Genomic DNA, 25,185 nt, shown 5'->3' with positions numbered 1-25,185 from the left:
CGTTTCTATGTTTTGAAGTAAAAAACAGAGGAAAAAAAGTGTTTTCAATGACATCGGTGTCCATCATGTGATTTCAACCAATTATGAGTAGGCGTTGCCTACTAACTGGTTGATGATGTAATTGGAAACACGCATCTTCCTTTATTTTCTTTACTACAATACATAGAAATGTGCCATTTTCATATACCCTATGCTGGTGTTGGGGTGGTGCTGGAGATTATGAATATGAAGTAGAAAAATTGTGAAATTTCATCTGACACAACCCATGTCGGTATCACGCCAGGTGCACAGTGCTTCCTCCAACACATTGGTGCGGCTAGCTTCCGGGTTAAGTGGACAGTGTGTCAAGAAGGACGCACAGCTCTCGACCTTCGCCTCTCCCGAGTCCATACGGCTGTTGCAGTGATGAAATAAGACTAACTACCAATTGGATACCACGAAATTGGGGAGATTTTTTTTTTAAATATAAAAATATATATACACTGCTCCAAAAAATAAAGGGAACACTAAAATAACACATCCTAGATCTGAATGATCTTATTAAATACTTTTTTCTTTACATACAGTGCCTTGCGAAAGTATTCGGCCCCCTTGAACTTTGCGACCTTTTGCCACATTTCAGGCTTCAAATATAAAGTTATAAAACTGTATTTTTTTGTGAAGAATCAACAAGTGGGACACAATCCTGAAGTGGAACGACATTTATTGGATATTTCAAACTTTTTTAACAAATCAAAAACTGAAAAATTGGGCGTGCAAAATTATTCAGCCCCCTTAAGTTAATACAGCTGTAAGTCGCTTGGGGTATGTCTCTATCAGTTTTGCACATCGAGAGACTGAATTTTTTTTCCCATTCCTCCTTGCAAAACAGCTCGAGCTCAGTCAGGTTGGATGGAGAGCATTTGTGAACAGCAGTTTTCAGTTCTTTCCACAGATTCCCGATTGGATTCAGGTCTGGACTTTGACTTGGCCATTCTAACACCTGGATATGTTTATTTTTGAACCATTCCATTGTAGATTTTGCTTTATGTTTTGGATCATTGTCTTGTTGGATGACAAATCTCCGTCCCAGTCTCAGGTCTTTTGCAGACTCCATCAGGTTTTCTTCCAGAATGGTGCTGTATTTGGCTCCATCCATCTTCCCATCAATTTTAACCATCTTCCCTGTCCCTGCTGAAGAAAAGCAGGCCCAAACCATGATGCTGCCACCACCATGTTTGACAGTGGGGATGGTGTGTTCAGGGTGATGAGCTGTGTGGCTTTTACGCCAAACATAACGTTTTGCATTGTTGCCAAAAAGTTACATTTTGGTTTCATCTGACCAGAGCACCTTCTTCCACATGTTTGGTGTGTCTCCCAGGTGGCTTGTGGCAAACGTTAAACAACACTTTTTATGGATATCTTTAAGAAATGGCTTTCTTCTTGCCACTCTTCCATAAAGGCCAGATTTGTGCAATATACGACTGATTGTTGTCGTATGGACAGAGTGTCCCACCTCAGCTGTAGACCCCTGCAGTTCATCCAGAGTGATCATGGGCCTCTTGGCTGCATCTCTGATCAGTCTTCTCCTTGTATGAGCTGAAAGTTTAGAGGGAAGGCCAGGTCTTGGTAGATTTGCAGTGGTCTGATACTCCTTCAATTTCAATATAATTTCAATAATTTCAATATTATCGCTAACACAGTTAGTGCAAGGCACTGTAGTTGAATGTGCTGAAAACAAAATCACACAAAAATTATCAATGGAAATCAAATTTATCAACCCATGGAGGTCTGGATTTGGAGTCACACTCAAAATTAAAGTGGAAAACCACACTACAGGCTGATCTAACTTTGATGTAATGTCCTTAAAACAAGTCAAAATGAGGCTCAGTAGTGTGTGTGGCCTCCACGTGGCTGTATGACCTCCCTACAACTCCTGGGCATGCTCCTGATGAGGTGGCGGATGGTTTCCTGAGGGATCTCCTCCTAGACCTGGACTAAAGCATCCGCCAACTCCTGGACAGTCTGTGGTGCAACGTGGCGTTGGTGGATGGAGCGAGACATGATGTCCCAGATGTGCTCTATTGGATTCAGGTCTGGGGAACGGACGGGCCAGTCCATAGCATCAATGCCTTCCTCTTGCAGGAACTGCTGACACACTCCAGCCACATGAGGTCTGGCATAGTCTTGCATTAGGAGGAACCCAGGGCTACCCGCTCCAGCATATGGTCTCACAAGGGGTCTGAGGATCTCATCTCGGCACCGATTGGCAGTCAGGCTACCTCTGGCGAGCACATGGTGGGCTGTGCGGCTCCCCAAAGAAATGCCACCCCACACCATAACTGACCAACCGCCAAACCGGTCATGCTGGAGGATGTTGCAGGCAGCAGAACGTTCTCCATCACTCTGTCACTTCTGTCACATGTGCTCAGTGTGAACCTGCTTTCATATGTGAAGATCATAGGGCGCCAGTGGCGAATTTGCCAATCTTGGTGTTCTCTGGCACATGCCAAACGTCCTGCACGGTGTTGGGCTGTAAGCACAACCCCCACCTGTGGAATTTCGGGCCCTCGTACCATCCTCATGCTCCTTCTGCCACTTCTTGCACAAAGGCAGAGGTAGCGGTCCTGCTGCTGGTTTGTTGCCCTCCTACGGCCTCCTCCACCTCTCCTGATGTACCTGCCTGTCTCCTGGTAGCGCCTCTATGCTCTGGACACTACGCTGACAGACACAGCAAACCTTCTTGCCACAGCTCGCATTGATGTTCCATCCTGGATGAGCTGCACTACCTGAGCCACTTGTGTGGGTTGTAGACTCCGTATCATGCTACCTCTAGGGTGAAAGCACCGCTAGCATTCAAAAGTGACCAAAACATCAGCCAGGAAGCATTGGAACTGAGAAGTGGTCTGTGGTCACCACCTGCAGAACCACTCCTTTATTGGGGGTGTCTTGCTAATTGCCTATAATTTCCACCTGTTGTCTATTCCATTTGCACAACAGCATGTGAAATTTATTGTCAATCAGTGTTGCTTCCTAAGTGGACAGTTTGATTTCACAGAAGTGTGATTGACTTGGGAGTTACATTGTGTTGTTTAAGTGTTCCCTTTATGTTTTTGAGCAGTGTAAATATATATATATACATATATATACATATATATACACACACACATACATACACACACACTCAAAGAAAAAAGGAAAATGAAAAAAAAGCATCCAGGTATTATGCATTACAAATTGTTATAAGCATGTATGTTATTCATGTTTTATAGCAAGGTATATATAGAATGTTTTATCTCTCTATGATTTTGTCTGGATCATTTCGAGATGATTACAATACATCATTATGGGCTAATAACTGCATCATAATGAATTATACCTGGATGCTTTAAGTAAACTACTGTAAAAACTACTGTAACATGTTGAACGAACCACTGGTGTACATAGCATTATGAATACATTCAAAGGGCCTTCTATCCTAGAACATCCATAGAGTGCATTATAAAACTATCCATAAAACTGTAAATCCAGCTCGTCACTAAACCCCAATAAACCTGTCAGTTTTACACCACAAGGGACATTGTGTCTTGCAATTAAAACAGCGGTATTAACTAAAAATACCTAGTCTGTCTCCGCTATGTCCAGTTCAACACAGCTGGCCTTTTAAATCCATCCTCGGCTCTTCCAGAATGTTCTTTCGTCTTAATTCCAAGCCCTCAACTCCCACCACTCCAGTCCCAGCATCATTTAAAGGGATTTAAAACATGAATTAAACCAAGAAAAACACCTTGCTCAGCATACGGGCCATCCCTCCCTCCATTCCTTAGAGAAAGAACTTGCATTTCTGGTGAGGGATGAATGGAGGGAGGCATGGAGGGAGAGGGTGAAAGGAGAGAGTGAGAAAGAGGCAGGGAAGAGGGGGAGGGAGGTGAGAGAGATGAAGTGAGGGAAGAGGGAGAGAGAGAGAGAGATGATTAGAGAGAGAGAGAGTAAGATGATTATAGAGAGCGATAGAGAGAGAGATGATTGGAGAGTCAGAAGGAGAGATGATGGCGGTGGAGGGATGTTGAAAGGAAAAGCTGGTGCAGAAAAATACGCTGAAACACAGCAAATCTACTTGTAAGTTCCACAGGAGATAAAACAAAGGGAGAAAGTTTATTGGAGAACCAGGAGTGCTTTGGTTCGCCACAGTATGCAATACTGCTCCAGAGGTCTAGTGCAAACAGGGGTCTCCAGAGGTCTTGTGCATAGTTTTTTCTGTGCCAATATATGCATGGAATATTGAATCTGTGGAAAACACCAAATTCTCTGGGAGGCAATTGTAACATACCAAAGATGGGGTAAGAAACCGAGGCTGTATCACAAACCAGTTTAACCCTCAGTGTTTGTGAGAGAAACACACAGTACCAGTCAAAAGTTTGGACACACCTTTTCTTTATATGTACAATTTTCTACAGTAGAATAATAGTTGAACACATGAAAACTATGAAATAACACATATGGAATCATGTAGTAACCAAAAAAGTGTTAAACAAATCAAAATATATTTGAGATGAGATTTTTCAAAGGAGCCACCCTTTGCCTTCATGACAGCTTTGCACACTCTTGGCATTCTCTCAACCAGCTTCATGAGGTAGTCACCTGGAATGCATTTCTAATTAACAGGTGTGCCTTGTTAAAAGTTAATTCGTTGAATTTTTTTCCTTTGTTTGAGCCAATCAGTTGTGTTGTGAGAAAGTAGGGGCGGTATACAGAAGATAGCCCTATTTGGTAAAAGACCAAGTCCATATTATGTCAAGAACAGCTCAAATAAGCAAAGACAAACGACAGTCCATCATTTCTTTAAGACAGGAAAATGTCTTACTTTTAAAGTTTCTTCAAGTGCAAAAACCATCATGTGTTATGATGAAACTGGCTCTCATGAGGACCGCCACAGGAAAGGAAGACCTAGAGTTACCTCTGCTGCAGAGGATAAATTCATCAGAGTTAACTGCACCTCAGATTACAGCCCAAATAAATGCTTCACAGAGTTCAAGTAACAGACACATCTCAACATCAACGGTTCAGAGGAGACTGCGTGAATCAGGCCTTCATGGTCGAATTGCTGCAAAACCACTACTAAAAGACAATTATAATAAGAAGAGTGTTACGGTTTTCTAGGTGTGAAGGAGAGTCGGACCAAAATGCGGCGTGTAGATTGCTATCCATGTTTATTAAACTGAAGCAACACGAATCTAAATACAAACACTACAAAACAATAAACGTAATGAAAACCGAAACAGCCTAATACTGGTGCAAATAAACACAGAACAAGGACATCAGGACACTAAGGACAATCACCCACGAAACACTCAAAGAATATGGCTGCCTAAATATGGTTCCCAATCAGAGACAACGATAAACACCTGCCTCTGATTGAGAACCACTTCAGGCAGCCATAGACTTAACTAGAACACCCCACTAAGCTACAATCCCGATACCAACACACCACATACAAAAACCCCATGCCACACCCTGGCCCGACCAAATAAATGAAGATAAACACAAAATACTTCGACCAGGGTGTGACAAAGAGACTTGCTTGGGCAAGAAACATGAGCAATGGACATTAGACCAGTGGAAAACTGTCCTTTGGTCTGATGTGTCCAAATTTGAGATTTTTGGTTCCAACCGCCATGTCTTTCTGAGATGCAGAGTAGGTGAACGGATGATTTCCGCATGTGTAATTCCCACCGTGAAGCATGGAGGAGGTGTGATGGTGCTATGCTGATGACACTATCAGTGATTTATTTAGAATTCAAGGCATACTTAACCAGTATGGACTATCATTTGTTTTTCAACAGAACAATGACCCCAAAAACATGTTGTAAGGGCTATTTGACCAAGAAGGGGAGTGATGGAGTGCTGCATCAGATGACCTGGCCTCCGCAATCACTCAACCTCAAACCAATTGAGATGATTTGGGATGAGTCGGACCGCAGAGTGAAGGAAAAGCAGCCAACAAGTGCTCAGCATATGTGGGAACTCCTTCAAGCTGGTTGGGAGAATGCCAATAGTGTGCAAAACTGTCATCAAGGCAAAGGGTGGCTACTTTGAAGAATCTCAAATATAAAATATGTTTTGATTTGTTTAACACTTTTTTGGTTACTACATGATTCCATATGTGTTATTTCATAGTTACTATTGCTGTACAATGTAGAAAATAGTCAAAATAAATTAAAACCCTTGAATGAGTAGGTGTGTCCAAACGTTTGACTGGTACTGTATGTAATACAGCAAGAAAACATATAATCTCGGTCCCCCCAAAAAATCCAATCCTTTTTTGTATCATGAAAAATCTATAGATTCTCATGGATGTTTTAGAATGATGATAAAAAAAACATTTCCAAATACAATATGTATGACTTCAACTTGTAATATAATAATATATAATATATGCCAATTTTATCCAAAGATGTCATGTGTGCATACAAAACATTGGTCCAAACACACCCTGGCGTATGCGCCATGCTCTACCAACTGAGCTACAGAAGGACCACACAACTTGTATTAGAATACTTTGCTATTTTGGCTCACACAGCAGCCCCATTAGTATTAGACCTGGGCCTGGGCCAATGACCTAGTTTGTCTAATCAGGGTAAGGTGTTATCACATTGCAACAGGCCAGGGAACCACACAGGCAGACTCTGCTGCCTAACCCCCTTTATACAGCAATCTGCTCCCCCTCCCACCCGCAACACCCGGCCAATGTGGCCCAGATTCGTTGAGGGGAAAGCTGACACCGAGGTCGGGTCCCGGTGGGGACTTTCCTGCCTCAGGGCGTCTCCTGACTGGGTTTGAGAATAGCCAGTCATCAAACGCGGCATGCCAGCCATCTGCATGTCATGAGTCTGTACAGCTACAGCCAGACTAACATTCACTTGGAGTGGGCTTGGTGAGAGTTGGGGTTGGTGATACAGTGGTGAGACGAGCGGGTGGGGGAGCAAGCAAATGGTGCAGCCTTGAGTATCAGCAACCATTCTTATGAGCTGCTGTGCCTTCTCTTAGATACAGACACACAAACTCAGAAAGCACAAATCCACTTGCATTGTAGGATCTATGCAGTTAGTGGCTTACAACAAGCAACCCCTCATGCTACAAGGCTCAGCTCGTTGTCGTTTGTGACACCAGCGTTCTGGGTTTGATTCCAGAAAGGACCAAATATTCCTAACACGTGACTTGCTTTTCATAAAATAATAAAATGTTTTTTTTTAAACCTCACAAATCAATACATTTTCCAAAAAAAAAAAAATCATAATATTTTCGGAGGTTCCTTGCAGTTCCTCAGATGACCACCTGGGATCTCTGTTGCTCTGATAAAGCTGCATGCTCCTCCAGTGCTTCTTAGGGGAAAACACCAGACTCGGTGCTTTAACACACACACACTACCATGGTCAAGTCATCCCGACGCCTACCCACCGGTCTGTCTTCTCCTACATTATTTACAGAGGAGTGGCTGCTGAGAAGGGTTTTCCTCCCTTCGTAATGAGGGCGGCTCGCTGATCCCCTTTGTCTGGAGGGATGGAGGGAAGCGGGGCAGAGGGATGAAAGTTCCTCTCTACCTCCTCTGGCTTAATTCTTCCTCCTGTACTGTCTGTCTTCCCATCAGACTCTACTCACTCTACGGTCTACCTCTCTGTATTCATGTAACAGAGGCAGACAGGAAATAGAGGGAAATGGGCTGTTTTGTTTTTTCACTTCACTTCAATTTATCATCCCACACATATTTGATCCGAGTAGATCACTGTTGCAGTGCAATACAGTAGACTACACAGTACAGTGTTAGTAATAATGCAGATTGAGTTGTCATTGATCAATAATTGAGGTCTTGATCTTCACTATTGTTAAGTCACAGAAGGAGACTAAATAATAACAATGGAATGTTTATTGGTTAACTGGTCCTCTCTTGCCAAGAGTCCCATCCAACTTCCCACCCAGAAATCCAGAGAGGAAAACAGAACCTCTCCATTCTGCTCTGATGTGCTCTGGCTGGAGGGGGTGGGAATCCCTGCAGAACATCCAGACAAGGTCCCCACGCTGTCGTCCGTGACGAGGTGGAAAATTCCCTTGTTCACTGTCATCATTCCTGCCCCGGGGATGCCAATGTGATATTTTTTCCACGCCAGCATGCCATCTCTTTCCACCCCTCGTACGATCGCACCGCCACATGCCAACCTCACAGGAAACTGAACTCTGACATTTGACCCCCAGAGGTCAATGAACAATGGCCTCGGCCATATCTCTGAGCCTGTCCTCTCTAGAGCAACAGCAATTTCAATCCATCTCTAATTTCACTATATCAACGAAAAACAGGAGAGAAAAGGGGAAAGATGGCTGTTTAAGAAGCAGGTAGGCTAAATGTTTGTGCTGATTAAGAAGCAGGTAGGCTAAATGTTTGTGCTGATTAAGAAGCAGGTAGGCTAAATGTTTGTGCTGATTAAGAAGTAGGTAGGCTAAATGTTTGTGCTGATTAAGAAGCAGGTAGGCTAAATGTTTGTGCTGATTAAGAAGCAGGTAGGCTAAATGTTTGTGCTGATTAAGAAGCAGGTAGGCTAAATGTTTGTGCTGATTAAGAAGCAGGTAGGCTAAATGTTTGTGCTGATTAAGAAGCAGGTAGGCTAAATGTTTGTGCTGATTAAGAAGCAGGTAGGCTAAATGTTTGTGCTGATTAAGAAGCAGGAAGGCTAAATGTTTGTGCTTATTAAGAAGCAGGAAGGCTAAATGTTTGTGCTGATTAAGAAGCAGGTAGGCTAAATGTTTGTGCTGATTAAGAAGCAGGTAGGCTAAATGTTTGTGCTGATCAAGAAGCAGGTAGGCTAAATGTTTGTGCTGAAGTTTGACCTGGTGATTAACACAGCCAACTTCTCACCCACACATGCCTGAATCGCCAGTCTGACACTTTCAAAGCTGTCCATCTACTTCCGTCTCCCCGTCACACTTCCAACTGTCTAAACACAAGCACCAACTACACACGGCAGGGGAAAACAGGTAAATGCCTTACATGTGTTTGAATATGCGTAATTGCCATCACTGTCCAAGAGGCAGGCCCAGCGACCGAAGGGTCTTGTTGAGCTGGGAGATCTTAATTAAGCAGCTAGACAATATAGCATGCACAAATATTATTTCCCCCTTGGAGTCCTCCAGCCTCCTCTATATTGTGTTGCAGCAGTCAGTTTTCATGTTTACAGCTCATGGAGAGAAAGGATAAAGAGAGAGAGAGAGGGAGTGGGAGAGAGGAGGGTGAGAGTGAGAGAGAGGGAGGGAGCGAGAGAGAGCAATCATGGCGGTGTGTTTTCATTTGAGTGCAGGGTGTACCATAGTTCATCTCTCTCTACACACCAGTGTAATGTTCAGGGAAGTAGCAGGAGGAGCAAAACACATTAGCCTGAGTGACCATCAGTGACAACCCAGCTCCAGCTCATGTGACCACAGACAACTTGACCCCTGACAGGAGACCCTGTAGAGTAGTAGACCCTTGTCTCAGGGGTGGAACAATCTGATTCTACAATTGATCTTATCCTTTAAAAAAAGGAGCTATGTGGCCTTTACATTTTATCCACTCAGCAATGTTGGCCTTTGTGTTTTGGTTTTTATTTCTTTGTCTGTGAAACCACCAGCTAGGGGTTTCCTGGCTCTGACGGCATCCCCTCTCTGATAAGGGTTACACTGTCCCAGGACCGCAGACCATTGGGGAGGGGCCGCGGTTAATTTGAATCTGGCGACGTCTTCATATTGAGACGACGGGCTCCTTTTAGATTTACAGTGGCCATCGACCGGCCATCAATCACTAGACTGCAGCGCTCGCAACCGAGGCCCCAGTCCAAGATGAGAGAAGATCAATCTATTACGGTCACTTGCGTTTCAATTGGGCGCCCTGCCCCTGCCCCCGCCTAAATTAATGATCAGACAGATTCTAACCATATTTGTGCCTCATTGGGCAGTTCTTAACAGAAATAACATAGAGAATGTTCTCTTCTTACCTCTTCATTTAGAAGCTCTATCCCTTGTTGTTTCAAGAGAATAAAGAAGAATCCTAGAAAACGACATCGCCTGAGTCAAACTGTTTTTAACCATAAAAAAAACATTTGAGGAAATATGCACCCGATGTTAAATGCACCATAAAACTACAGTGGGAAGTAGAATCTAACAGGGCTGAGTAATTGCCTGCGTTCCTGACTGTGCTCCACAAGGCTGGCTATTTGAAGCTCTTTACCTTTGAGTTGGCAAAGCTGGGATTAGATATCAAAGTGTGCCGAGAACAGGGAACATCAAGGTTAAAACAACAACCTGTAAACATAGCCCACTGTAAGACTGACAAAAATACTTCAAAACATCTCAACACATGCCCTCAAGTAAACTCACTGGCTTTGCCCCAATTCACACCTATGCGAAAATATGCCCCCATGGAGAAAATGGCAGTCTCTTTCTCTGTGTGTGTGTCAAAAACAGCCCCATCCCCTTCTCCCTGTCCTGGAAACTCCCCTTTGGTGCCCCTATTGGACAAAAAGAGTCGCTCTGAGACTTTTTGTGCTGACTCACTTCACAAAGGTCTGTCTGTGTCCAGCCTCCTCCAGAGTGTGCATGCCAAATGGACCGCAGTTAGTCCAGTCCAGCCCATCCCCATCTAAACCAACCCAAGAGACGCAAAATAAACTAATACATAGTCGAGGTAATGAATACTGGGGACTCTGTGCTTACCTTTGTTATTGTAGACGTCTAGGTAGTTGGGTGCTGAGAAGATGGTGATGAGAGAAGGAAACCCTGTCGTCTGGCTCTTCCTGTACATGCGGTACCTAGAGGGAGAGACGGCATCACGATTACCGTCGCCGTTACAACAACACTACCTAATACTCTGTAGCTCAGTGTGGTAGAGCAGCGGGTTCGATTCCCAGGACCATCTGAAATGTACGCACGCATTACTTTAAAATCGTTTTGGATAAAAGGGGCCTGCTAAATGGCATATATTACGACAGGTTATATAATAATGTAACATACACATTGTGCATGTGAATGAAGTCAACAGTGCCCTGAGGAGTCATTTCATTGATTTGGACACGGTAATCTGATCCTAGAGCTGTGCCTAAGGCTGACTTGTACGTCAAGCTGTCCTTGCTCTTTGAGTGGGACCAGACGGTCTGCGTGGACAAAGCAGCGGGAGTGCAGAGAAAACAAACGGGGCGACAAGCGGTCAGTTTGGGCTCCCCTCTGCCTCATCAGCCCTTTCTTCAACGTTTTGACACGCTTGCTATCAAAGTCCTTTGAAAGGGGCTCTGATGGCCAAAACTCTGCACCTTTTAATACAGCACAATTTTTTTTCTAGTAAACAACAGGTTCGAATGTTTACTTGCGTAAAACTCAAGCGACATAGTTGTCCAAGGAGAAGGGCTGTGTAGCAGTCAGCGGTGAGTAAAAAGAGGACACTTACCCAGCGTCCTGTGCTTCATGGGCTCGAATGACAGATAACAAGTTATTGTGTTGTAGAAAGTCGCAGACGGCGGGGTAGCTGGTGGAAGACAAGATGACACATGCTTGATTAACGGCTCTAATTTGATCTAAAGACAGCGATTAGATTTCGTTGACACATAATTGAAATAGATATTCATTCAAATGTATTTTAATACGTTTGTAAATATAGCAGATGCATCTTCATCATGTTACCATCAGAAAGGGTAAACAAAAAGGGTAAACAAAAAGGGTAAACAAAATAATCCAGCAGGTGTGTGGTTTATCAACAAACGCTATAATTGTTTAGTGTGTGTGTGTGTGTGTGTGTGTGTGTGTGTGTGTGTGTGTGTGTGTGTGTGTGTGTGTGTGTGTGTGTGTGTGTGTGTGTGTGTGTGTGTGTGTGTGTGTGTGTGTGTGTGTGTGTGTGTGTGTGTGTGTAGCTTTTGCATACTCATGCAGTTCTGAACAGGCTGAGATGAAGGTGGCCAAAACAAACTGACAGTAATTACAATATAGGACAGTTGCAGTATTTTCCATGCCATAACCTTTCCTTACCAAAGACACCAAAAGTCCACTGGAAATGTCCTTTCGCTCTCAGTGAAGTAGGCCCTAGTCACACAGCCAACAACCCCCTAAAAACCAGTTACGTTGACAACATTCCTAAATCAGCTACCGGAGAAGGAACGTTTAGTAAGTGAGTGACCTTGGGAAACAGAATGCAACAGTGAGTCTAAATCCATCCATAACTCCCGACCACAACGACTTCCAAAGGCTATTCCATGAACGGCTGATGTCACATGAGAGCCATCCAAGGATAAATATGCAATATTCTCAGACTGTTTACAAATCGTTCAAAGAACCACACTCATTGTGCAACCTACTCATCATGTTGGTATTTTATTGTAGGCTTCAAATAATCAACCATTTCACATTGAGAAAAATACACATCAGCTGTACATTAGGAAATGGGTGATGTACGTGAGATCATTTAGCTCTGCGCAGGAGGCTAAACTCAAGTGCTTGTTGCTGGACGTAACTCATTTGCATAACAATGGTCATGCTCTTTGCTCAGTACGAGTCCCCATTGCTGAATGCTTTTGGAGCTAGAGGATAGCTTACTGCTCTGTGTGATAGGTAGATGGATTTTTTTTCGTGAAGCCTTGTACTTCTGGCCACTGGGCACTTCTGGTAACATCCAATGTCCTCACCCTACAGTTAATATCCAGGACAAATAGTAGACAAGAGAACAATAACTCTCACTTCACTAAAAGTAAAGAAATGTGTCTCAAATCACATTTCCTCGTCAGATGGGTAACAGGATACGTTTTGAGTGGCACAGTTACACATCAGGCTTCTCAGCTGAGAGTACTTTGCTTTGTCACTCAAGGTGGACTTAAACCTAGAAATAGGTCTAGGGTTAAGTTCATTCTGTTACTGGTCACATGAGGAGAGAAAATACAACTGACAGAGGAACATTGCCTAAGTGTGTGTACGGTTTCTTTGTGGTGCGATCGCATTGCGTCGAGGATAATAAAAAGTGTGCATCTAATATCCATCTCGATTCATTATTTTAATCCATTATTTCTTTCCATGCGCCTGTCACTGTTTAGCAGATGCTGTTGCTAGGTATTTCTCAGAAGACTAAATACATTTTGTGCTGAAAGCATTTGACATCTGTTCTGGGACACAGATGTCAGCCATCCAACAGTTGTGCACTGTCCCTAACAAACAAATAAATACATGCACACCCTGTCTACCTCAAATCTGACAGTATACTCTGTGAATCAATTGTACAGCCAAAATCCAATTAAGGGCTATTTTCATAAAGCAATGAAAATACCATGCAATTACCTGCTTAGGCTACTCACAAATAGTAATCAATGGTTCAGAAAAGAAAACATATTTAGTGAACAAGCAAAGTGTCCACTAGGCTATAGCGGGCTCGAAAAGATGGGGCCTGTATTCAAAACAACATGCAATTTCACACCTCAGTAATGTGTGTAAAACAGTTATGAGGGGGCCTATGGTGCTGGAATAAGACACAGCTGTCAGAATCAGGAAAAGGGACTAAACTGAGTCTTTTTTCTCCGATTGGCGAATTGTTCTCCTTTTAGTCGGCAGCTTGAAGCTGGCCCATAAACTCAGCATGCAAGTGTGCTGCCAATTACAATGAGCCCTGCAGGCAGATCCAGCCTAGGGGAAAACAACAAGGCTACATGTCAAATGGCATCCTATTCCCTATATAGTGCACTACCCATAAAGGACTGGTCAAAAGGAGTGCACTATGTAGGGAAATGTAGTGCCATTTGGGATGCAGGCCAAGGCCACAGAGGAATTTAAGCCAAGCCAATAAGACACAGGAGGCTGTTGGGCTAGGGTACAGGAGGAAGCACCTAACCTGGGCTGGAATTTTACTGTCCGATCCTGTTTGAGTGTTTATACTACAACAGCCATTGACAAGGGCCCTCTTCAAACAGACACCTTGACTTTTTCCACATTATGTTACGTTACCGCCTTACTCTAAAATATACACTTCCGTTCAAAAGTTTGGGGTCACTTAGAAATGTCCTTGTTTTTGAAATAAAAACACATTTTCTTCCCATTAAAATAACATTATATTGATCAGAAATACAGTGTAGGAACAGCTGATTTTGAATGGAATATCTACAGTCTTGGCCAAAAGTTTAAAGAATGACACAAATATTAATTTTCAAAGTTTGCTGCTTTAGTGTCTTTAGATATTTTTGTCAGATGTTACTTTGGAATACTGAAGTATATTTACAAGCATTTCATAAGTGTCAAAGGCTTTTGTTGACAATTACATGAAGTTGATGCAAAGAGTCAATGTTTGAAGTGTTGATCCTTCTTTTTCAAGACCTCTGCAATCCACCCTGGTATGCTGTCAATTAACTTCTGGGCCACATCCTGACTGATGGCAGCCCATTCTTGCATAATCAATGCTTGGTGTTTGTCAGAATGTGTGTTTTTTTGTTTGTCCACCCGCCTCTTGAGGGTTGACCACACGTTCTCAATGGGATTAAGGTCTGGGGAGTTTCCTGGCCATGGACCCAAAATATCAATGTTTTGTACCCCAAGCCACTTAGTTATCACTTTTGCCTTATGGCAAGGTGCTCCATCATGCTGGAAAAGGCATTGTTCATCACCAAACGGTTCCTGGATGGTTGGGAGAAGTTGTTCTCGGAGGAAGTGTTGGTACCATTCTTAATTCATGGCTGTGTTCTTAGGCAAAATTGTGAATGAGCCCACTCCCTTGGCTGAGAAGCAACCCCACACATGAATGGGCTCAGGATGCTTTACTGTTGGCATGACACAGGACTGGCTGTAGAGCTCACCTTGTCTTCCCCGGACAAGCTTTTTTCCGGATGCCCCACAAATTGTAAAGGGGATTCATTAGAGAAAATGACTTTACCCCAGTCCTCAGCAGTCCAATCCCTGTACCTTTTGCAGAATATCAGTCTGTCCCTGATGTTTTTCCTGGAGAGAAGTGGCTTCTTTGCTGCCCTTATTGACACCAGGCCATCCTCCAAAAGTTACTGTGCATGCAGATGCACTCACACCTGCCTGCTGCTATTCCTGAGCAAGCTCTGTACTGGTGGTGCCCCGATCCCACAGCTGAGCTTGCTGGACTTTCTTGGGCGCCCCGAAGCCTTCTTCACAACAATTGAACCACTCTCCTTGAAGTTCTTGATGATCCTAAAAATTGTCGATTTAGGTGCAATCTTACTGGCAGCAATATCCTTGCCTGTGAAGCCCTTTTTGTGCAAAGCAATGATGACGGCACGTGTTTCCTTGCAAGTAACCATGGTTAACAGAGGAAGAACAATGACTCCAAGCACCACCCTCCTTTTGAAGCTTCTAGTTCAAACTCAATAAGTATGACAGAGTGATCTCCAGGCTTGTCCAAGTCAACACTCACACCTGTGTTAACGAGAGAATCACTGACATGATGTCAGCTGGTCCTTTTGTGGCAGGGCTGAAATGCAGTGGAAATGTTTTTTTGGGGATTCAGTTAATTTGCATAGCAAAGAGGGACTTTGCAATTAATTGCAATCCACCTGATCACTCTTCATAATATTCTGGAGTATATGCAAATTGCCATCATAAAAACTGAGGCAGCAGACTTTCTGAAAATTAATATTTGTGTCATCCTCAAAACTTTTGGCCACGACTGTACATAGGCGTACAGAGGCCCATTATCAGCAATCAACACTCCTGTGTTCTAATGGCACGTTGTGTTAGCTAATCCAAGTTTATAATTTTAAAAGGCTAAATGATAATTAGAAAACCCTTTTGCAATTATGTTAGCACAGCTGAAAACTGTTGTCTGATTAAAGAAGCAATAAGACTGGCCTTCTTTAGACTAGTTGAGTATCTGGAGCATCAGCATTTGTGGGTTCGATTACAGGCTCAAAATGACCAGAAACAAAGAACTTTCATCTGAAACTCATCAGTCTATTCTTGTTCTGATAAATGAAGGCTATTCCATGAAAGACATTGCCAAGAAACTGAAGATCTCGTACAACGCTGTGTACTACTCCCTTCATAGAACAGTGCAAACAGATTCTAACCAGAGTACAATGAGGAGTGGGAGGCCACAGTGCACAACTGAGCAAGAGGACAAGTACATTAGTGTCTAGTTTGAGAAACAGACGCCTAACAAGTCCTCAACCGGCAGCTTCATTAAATAGTACCTGCAAAACACCAGACTCAACATCAACAGCGAAAAGGATGGCCTTCTAGGCAGAGTTCCTCTGTCCAGTGTCTGTGTTCTTTTGCCCATCTTAATATTTAATTTTTATTGGCCAGTCTGAGATATGGCTTTTTCTTTGCAGCTCTGCCTAGAAGGCCAGCATCCCGGAGTCGCCTCTTCACTATTGACGTTGAGTCTGGTGTTTTGCAGGTACCATTTAATGAAGCTGCCAGTTGAGGACTTGTTAGACGTCTGTTACTCAAACTAGACACTAATGTACTTGTCCTCTTGTTCAGTTTTTTTTAATTAACTCAATCGACACACAATACCCCATAATGACAAAGCAAAAACAGGTTCTTATAAATAAATCACATTTACATAAGTACTCAGATCCTTTACTCAATACTTTGTTCAAGTACCTTTGGCAGTGATAACAGCCTCGAGTCTTCTTGGAAATGATGCTACAAGCTTGGCACACCTGTATTTGGGGAGTTTCTCCCATTCTTCTCTGCAGATCCTCTCAAGCTCTGTCAGGTTGGATGGGGAGCATCGCTGCACAGCTATTTTCAGGTCTCTCCAGAGATGTTCGATCGGGTTAAAGTCCAGGCTCTGGCTGGGCCACTCAAGGACATTCAGAGACTTGTCCCGAAGCCATTCCTGCGTTGTCTTTGCTGTGTGCTTAGGGTTGTTGTCTAATTGGAAGGTTTTCAGCAAGGATCTCTCTGTACTTTGCTCCATTCATCTTTCCCTCGTTCCTGACTAGTCTCCCAGTCCCCGCCGCTGAAAAACATCCCCCCCAGCATGATAATGCCACCACCATGCTTCACCCTGGGGATGTGCCGGGTAACCTCCAGACGTGACGCTTGGCATTCAGGCCAAAGAATCCAATCTTGGTTTCATCAAACCAGAGAATCTTGTTTTTCATGGTCAGATTCCTTTAGGTGCCTTTTGGCAAACTCCAAGCAGGCTGTCATGTGCCTTTAACTGAGGAGTGGCTTCATTCTGGCTACTCTACCTTAAAAGGCCTGATTGGTGGAGTGCTGCAGACATGGTTGTCCTTCTGGAAGGTCCTCCCATCTCCAGAAAGGATCTCTGGAGCTCTGTCAGAGTGACCATCGGGTTCTTGGTCACCTCCTTCACCAAGGCCCTTCGCCCCCGATTGCTCAGTTTGGCTAGGCGGCCAACTATAGGAAGAGTCTTGGTTTTTCTAAACTTCTTCCATTTAAGGATTTTTAGGTTCTAAATGAACAGAGTAAAAAATCACAGACGATTATTAAAGCTCAAAACAAGTTTTTTTACCCAAAAGGTTAGACAGCTGAACAGACAAAGACATGTTTCCACCAGCACAAGGATATACACCCCAATTTGGGTGCAGTCTCCTCATTCCCTCTAAACATTATATCTTTATCGCTAGGCAGGAAGTTAAGTGATGTGGGTAATAAACGGTTCCTTCTCCCTTAATGTGACTTGAGCTGAACTCAGTGACTGCAACCATGTGATTGCCTATCTTTTACTCGGTACACTCCAAGCCTCTGGTTCATATCCACCCTTAATTGACCACACCATATACATTCCTCCTACAGATAACCATTCACTTCTGGTGTAGAAACCAGACTGTAGCACTCCTCATTTCCATAGGATACGTAATGATTAACACCATTTCAAGTTTAGGAGTCAGAACCCATCAGAATGATGGAGGCCACTGTGTTCTTGGGGACCTTTAATGGTGCAGACATTTTTTGGTACCCTTTCACAATCCTGTCTCAGAGATCTACGGACAATTCCTTCAACCTCATGGCTTGGTTTTTGCTCTGACATGCATTGTCAACTGTTGGACCTTAGATAGACAGGTGTGTGTCTTTCCAAATCATGTCCAATCAATTGAATTTACCAAAGGTATACTCCAATCAAGTTGTAGAAACATCTCAAGGATGATCAATGGAAAAAATGTTCTGAATAAATAAATAAATAAATATGGTATTCCTGTTTTTTATTTGGAATATATTTGCTAAAATGTTTTTAAACCTGTTTTCATTTAGTCATTATGGGATATTGTGTGTAGATTGATGAGGAAAACAAATAATTTAATACATTTTAGAATAAGGCTGTAACGCAACAACATTTTGAAAAAGTCAAGGGGTCTGAATATTTTCCTAATACACTGCATTACTTTTAAAATGCATCCTTCCTTCCTCGAAGTAATCATTGATCTGATATGCGATAAAATCCATGCCGTGATGCCAGATTAGGGAATGCTTCAAGGAAGCCTGGGAGGAAATATGTATTTTAAGTGTACGAATAGTGCCCATCACCTTTAAATCACTGTCTCTCTGTCAATAGTCGATCCTACTGGATTTAGTATACTGGGTCCTTGTAACTGAGATATCAGAGATATCAGAGATATCAGAGATATCAGAGATGGCAGGGGCATACCATGGAAATATCACTAGCAGCCAGAACCCGAAAGAGACAACACAGCGCTCTTACGCTTTCTCAAGTGACAGGGGTGACATTTCTCTCCCTGACAGGGTCCCTGTTGTCTGGCAGATAGTCAAGCGAGACCATTTACAGCAAAAGATTGGGTCATTTACAAATATATGTCAAGCTAGACCATGTACAGTAAACTGTTGGGACATATACAAATCTAAATCAGGACCATTAACAGCAAATTGTTGGGTCATATACAAATCTAACTCTAGCAGGACCATTTACAGTAAACTGTTGGGACATATACAAATCTAAATCAGGACCATTTACAGTAAACTGTTGGGACATATACAAATCTAAATCAGGACCATTTACAGTAAACTGTTGGGACATATACAAATCTAACTCTAGCAGGACCATTTACAGTAAACTGTTGGGACATATACAAATCTAAATCAGGACCATTTACAGTAAACTGTTGGGACATATACAAATCTAAATCAGGACAATTAACAGCAAATTGTTGGGTCATATACAAATCTAACTCTAGCAGGACCATTTACAGTAAACTGTTGGGACATATACAAATCTAAATCAGGACAATTAACAGCAAATTGTTGGGTCATATACAAATCTAACTCTAGCAGGACCATTTACAGTAAACTGTTGGGACATATACAAATCTAAATCAGGTCCATTTACAGCAAATTGTTGGGTCATATACAAATCTAAATCAGGACCATTTACAGCAAATTGTTGGGTCATATACAAATCTAAGTCAAGCATGACCATTTACTGTAAACTGTTGGGACATATACAAATCTAAATCAGGACCATTTACAGTAAACTGTTGGGACATATACAAATCTAACTCTAGCAGGACCATTTACAGTAAACTGTTGGGACATATACAAATCTAACTCTAGCAGGACCATTTACAGTAAACTGTTGGGACATATACAAATCTAACTCTAGCAGGATCATTTACAGTAAACTGTTGGGTCATATACAAATCTAACTCTAGCAGGACCATTTACAGTAAACTGTTGGGACATATACAAATCTAACTCTAGCAGGACCATTTACAGTAAACTGTTGGAACATATACAAATCTAACTCTAGCAGGACCATTTACAGTAAACTGTTGGGACATATACAAATCTAACTCTAGCAGGACCATTTACAGTAAACTGTTGGAACATATACAAATCTAACTCTAGCAGGACCATTTACAGTAAACTGTTGGAACATATACAAATCTAAATCAGGACAATTAACAGTAAACTGTTGGGTCATACACAAATCTAAGTCAAGCAGGAGAATTTATAGCAAACTGTTGGGTCATACACAAATCTACACTGAACACAATTATAAATGCAACATGTAAAGTGTTGGTCCCATGTTTCATGACCTGAAACAAAATACGTATTTCTCTAAAATGTTGTGCACAAATATGTTTATATCCCTTTTAGTGAGCATTGCTCCTTTCCCATGTGGCATATCAAGAAGCTGATTACACAGCATGATCATTACACAGGTTCACCTTCTGATGGGGACAATAAAAGGTCACTCGAAAATCTGCAGTTTTGTCACACAACACAATGCCACAGATGTCTTAAGTTGAGAGAGAGTGCAATTGACATGCTGACTGCAGGAATATCCACCAGAGCTGTTGCCAGAGAATTTAATGTTAATTTCTCTACCAAAAGCTGCCTCCAATATTGCTTTAGAGAATTTTGCAGTACGTTCAACCGGCTGACCACGTGCATGGTGTCTTGTGAGTGAGCGGTTTGCTGATGCCAATGTTGTGAACGGAGTGCCCCATGGTGGCGGTGGGGTTATGGTTTGGGCAGGCATGAGCTATGGACAACAAACACAATTGCATTTTATCTATGTCAATTTGAATGCACAGAGATACCATGACAAGATCCTGAGGCCCATTGTCAACCCATTCATCTGCTGCCATCACCTCATGTTTCAGAATGATAATGTCGCTAGGATCTGTACACAATTCCTGGAAGCTGAAAATGTCCCAGTTCTTCCATGGCCTGCATACTCAACAGACATGTCACCCATTGAGCATGTTTGGGATGCGCTGGATCGACATGTACAACATGTGTACGACAGCATGTTCCAGTTCCCGCCATAATCCAGAAACTTCACACAGTCATTGAAAAGTAGTGGGAAAACGTTCCACAGGCCACAATCAACAGCCTGATCAACTCTATGCGAAGGAGATGTGTCGCGATGCACGAGGCAAATGGTGATCACACCAGATACTGACTGGTTTTCTGATCCACGCTCCTCTCTTTATTTCAAGACATCTGTGACCAACAGATGCATATCTGTATTCCCTGTCCTGTGAAATCCATAGATTAGGGCCTAATGAAATTACTTTAATTGACTGATTTCCTAATATGAACTGTAACTCAGTAAAATCTTTGAAATTGTTGCATGTTGTGTATATATTTTTGCCCAGTATAAGTCAAGTGAGACCCTTTACAGCAAACTTTTGGGTCATATACAAATCTATGCACAGCTATCACATAGTCCTGACCTACATCAAATATTGAATGCAAATAAGCATCATTGTTCCCACATAAAATACCTAAGCTAATTCTTCATTCTTTATTTGGATCCCCTTTAGCTATCGCCTTATCTCACTGTGACTCCCTGTTTAAATAAAGGTTCAATCAAAATAAAATAAATCAAAAACGTTTACGACACGCTTTACGCACAAGCAAGATTCAGTGTCGCAATGTCGTTTGCCAAAAATTGAGACAGGCAGTGGAGGCTGTGTTGTCACTTGGTTCTATAGGCTATTCATCAAATTAACCTATTTTTCATTGATAACCAAATGTAATCTCAGCTATTGTTCAAACAGTAAACAAAACAACAAGAATTCACCCCAAAATATATTTTGTATAACATTAATAACTACTGATTACAGGCTAAAATGGTAGAATCTGCTGCAGCCACCTAGCAATCCATGTGCTTTTTTTCTTGTGAACAAAACATGACGCTCTATCTTTAGCTGATATGGGAATGAATACACAAGCAGCATATCAAACTGGGAAAATGTTTTAGGTTACACTGGCAAGTATAAGAATATTTGCCAGGGCATATTTCAAAAAATTATAAATCAGATTATTTCACATGGCGATGTGGGAAGCTAAAAAGGCTAGCTGGCTTGCTATGTTTTTAACCAGGCTAAGGCTAGCCCAAAGGCCGGCAGATGGCGATATTGAACTGATATTGATGGTTTCATTTTCATTTTCATTTTACCGTCCAAACGCATTGTATGCAGCCGTAAATACACTCGTATCCCCCGTGGACCGGGTTGTACCTAAAACATTATCCATTCAGGCTGCAAAGGCGTCAATTTCCTACTAATGGCAAGAAGGCAGAGAAAATGTGGAAAATACACATACTCCCTTTATGAAACACCATTTGGCTAATGCTACTTCCTGATGTTGTGCCCTGCGTTCAGCCAAGGGTAAACATCAGACTGCTGCAAATGGATTGGCTGAAAGCGATAGGCAACATCCGGGAATAGCATTCCGAGGCATTAGCCCCTTTAGCATGGTGGTGGAAAATGGTGTTTCATAAAGAAAGTATGCATATTTTCCCCTTTTTCTCACTATTAAATATAGTTAAGGAGGAAATCGACACCGTTGCAGCCTGAAAGGAGAATGTTTTAGGTACAAAGCGGTCTGCAGGGGATACGAGTGTAAAATGGAAACGACTCAATATCGCCCTCTGCTGGCCTTGGGCTAGGCTAATGCCAGCTAGCCAGGCTGCCAGCTAGCTACTACTTGCAAGGGAAGGCGACTCTTCCTTGTTTTCACGAAATGAAAAGACCTTTAGAGACCGCTAGTCTTCCTGGGGTCCAAAGAGCAAATATTACATTTGTACGCTCGTGAAATAGGAGGTCTTTGAAATAGGTATTATGGGTACAGAAAATAAGACTCTGACAAATATGATATATGCAATCTCTTTTCAAATTATATCAATATACAAATTGTAAGTAATGCCTTGAGAACAACCCTACCCAATCCACTGCCTTCAGTTGGATGGACTGCATTTCTAAGGGGAATCCTATCTACAGTCACTAACTCAGGAGAAACATTTGACAGCTTGGGCTGCTTCAGGCTGGCTCTGCCACTAGCATGACAGGATCAAATGAGCGTCTGTCCACCTGTAATGACTGGACACTGGAGCACTAAAGCTCACATTTGGAGGAGACTCTGGCCCTGTGCTAATGCACAAGTTCATTACATTCAGGACAGCGTGAGCTCCTGCAGCACTTCCAGCGTTTCCTTGTATGCTCTGCCTGTGACTGGGCTCCTGAGTGACGCAGCGGTCTAAGGCACCGCATCTCAGTGCAAGAGGCATCACTACCGTCCCTGGTTCGAAAACCAGGCTGTATCACATCCGGCTGAAATTGGGAGTCACATAGGGTGGCGCACAATTGGATCAGTGTCGTCCAGGTTTGGCCGGGGTAGGCCGTCATTGTAAATACGAATTTGTTCTTAACTGACTTGCCTAGTTAAATAAAGGTTAAATAAAAAATAATTCAATGGGAGTTCATATATGTGTTAAATAAACACTCGCGACAGAGTAATGAGAGAAAAGGCCGTTTCCCTGCGACCATGACAAATGCAGGTTACAAAGCTACTATGATGCAGACAGTAGAAAAGGGACTGAGGGGCTTCGATGGGGACTGAATGAAGATGAACATTTGCCAGAATAACGTGGGCTGGAAGGATTTGGCAAAGGAAGGTTCATTGATGCTTCAATGGCACAAGTTAACTGTTTTATTTGGAGGGTTATATTACTGTAGATGCCAGAAGTGTTACACTAGATTAATGTCAAGTCCATTGTATGATACATCAGCAATTTAACAAAGTCAGCAATGGTAACAAAGCAAGATATGGCCAACTATTACAAAAGCCAAGACACACACACACACACACACATGCAAACCCACACGCACACACACACTCTTAATAATGTGCACTGTCTCTGTCAACTAAATGACAAATAAATGAATACATTCACAGCCTCTTTTTCACACTACGCAGCTTGTGAAGGAGGTGACGGCCCACCTGTAGAAGTAGGAGCAGCCTCTCACTGTGTTGTGTGTGAAGTGTTCTTGGCTCTTCTCGTTCCCAAAGTCCTCCAGGGGGTCTGACCACAACAGGTCACACATGGGCCCGTACGCAGGGGGCTCTTTGAATCTGTCTAACTACAAAGACAGAGGTACACAGAGTTAGGAGAGACAGGGAGAGACAATGTCAATCAGTCAGGAAAATGTCTTATCTATGCAGAAACGGAGTCAGTTTAACTTCCTCAATAAGTTGGTGTAGTGATACCTACTGTATGTGAAAGGGAAAATGACTTGAAACTAGAGGTCGAACGATTATGATTTTTCAACACTGATACCGATTATTGGAGGACCAAAAAAGGCCGATACCGATTATACCATTTCTATTTCATATACCTTTGACTATTGGATGTTCTTATAGGCACTATATTATTGCCAGTGTAACAGTATAGTTTATGTCCCTCTCCTCGCCCCTACCTGGGCTTGAACCAGGAACACATCGACAACAGCCACCCTCGAAGCATCGTTACCCATCGCTCCACAAAAGCTGTGGCCCTTGCAGAGCAAGGGGAACAACTACTTCAAGGTCTCAGAGCGAGTGACTTCACCGATTTAAATGCTATTAGCGCGCACCGGTTACACAACCGGTTTCACATCGGTTACACCAGCCTAATCTCGGGAGTTGATAGGCTTGAAGTCATAAACAGCTCAATGCTTGAAGCACAGCGAAGAGCTGCTGGCAAACTCACGGAAGTGCTGTTTGAATGAATGCTTACGAGCCTGCTGCTGCCTACCACCGCTCAGTCAGACTGCTCTATCAAATCAGACTTAATTATAACATAATAACACACAGAAATATGAGCTGTAAGTCATTAATTTGGTCAAATCCGGAAACTATAATTTCAAAAACAAAACATTTATTCTTTCAGTGAAATACGGAACTGTTCCGTATTTTATCTAACGGGTGGCATCCCTAAGTCTAAATATTGCTGTTACATTGCACAACCTGCAATGTTATGTCATAATTATGTATAATTCTGGCAAATTAATTACAGTCTTTGTTAGGAATAAATGGTCTTCACACAGTTCGCAACGAGCCAGGCGGCCCAAACTACTGCATATACCCTGACTGCTTACACCGAACGCAAGAGAAATGACAATTTCCCTAGTTAAAATAAATTCATGTTAGCAGGCAATATTAACTAAATATGCAGGTTTAAAAATATATACTTGTGTATTGATTTTAAAGAAAGGCATTGATGGGGCGGCAGGGTAGCCTAGTGGTTAGAGCATTGGAATAGTAACCGAAAGGTTGTAAGTTCAAATCCCCGAGCTGACAAGGTACACAATCTGTTGTTCTGCCCCTGAACAGGCAGTTAACCCACTGTTCCTAGGCCGTCATTGAAAATAAGAATTTGTTCTTAACTGACTTGCCTAGTAAAATAAAGGTAAAATTTAAATATATATATTTTTTTAA

General features: G+C 42.5%; 1 protein-coding gene across 6 annotated transcripts in view; it reads right to left on the bottom strand.

Annotated features, from left to right (window-relative positions):
- Positions 1–25,185, bottom strand: part of LOC124014618 (serine/threonine-protein phosphatase 2B catalytic subunit alpha isoform) — a 145,908-nt gene that overhangs the window by 20,476 nt on the left and 100,247 nt on the right. For all 6 annotated transcript variants that reach the window (XM_046329837.1, XM_046329838.1, XM_046329841.1 and 3 more), the window contains exons 6-8: positions 23,710–23,849; positions 11,444–11,521; positions 10,717–10,811 (exon numbers count right to left, since the gene is read on the bottom strand). In XM_046329837.1, coding sequence (XP_046185793.1) covers positions 10,717–10,811; positions 11,444–11,521; positions 23,710–23,849 — 313 coding nt within the window. The remainder of the gene's footprint in view (positions 1–10,716; positions 10,812–11,443; positions 11,522–23,709; positions 23,850–25,185) is intronic.

Source organism: Oncorhynchus gorbuscha, linkage group LG25, assembly GCF_021184085.1.
Source record: "Oncorhynchus gorbuscha isolate QuinsamMale2020 ecotype Even-year linkage group LG25, OgorEven_v1.0, whole genome shotgun sequence".
Taxonomy (NCBI): domain Eukaryota; kingdom Metazoa; phylum Chordata; class Actinopteri; order Salmoniformes; family Salmonidae; genus Oncorhynchus; species Oncorhynchus gorbuscha.
The sequence above is the reverse complement of the archived record's forward strand: the minus strand, read 5'-3'. Positions and strand labels throughout refer to the sequence as shown.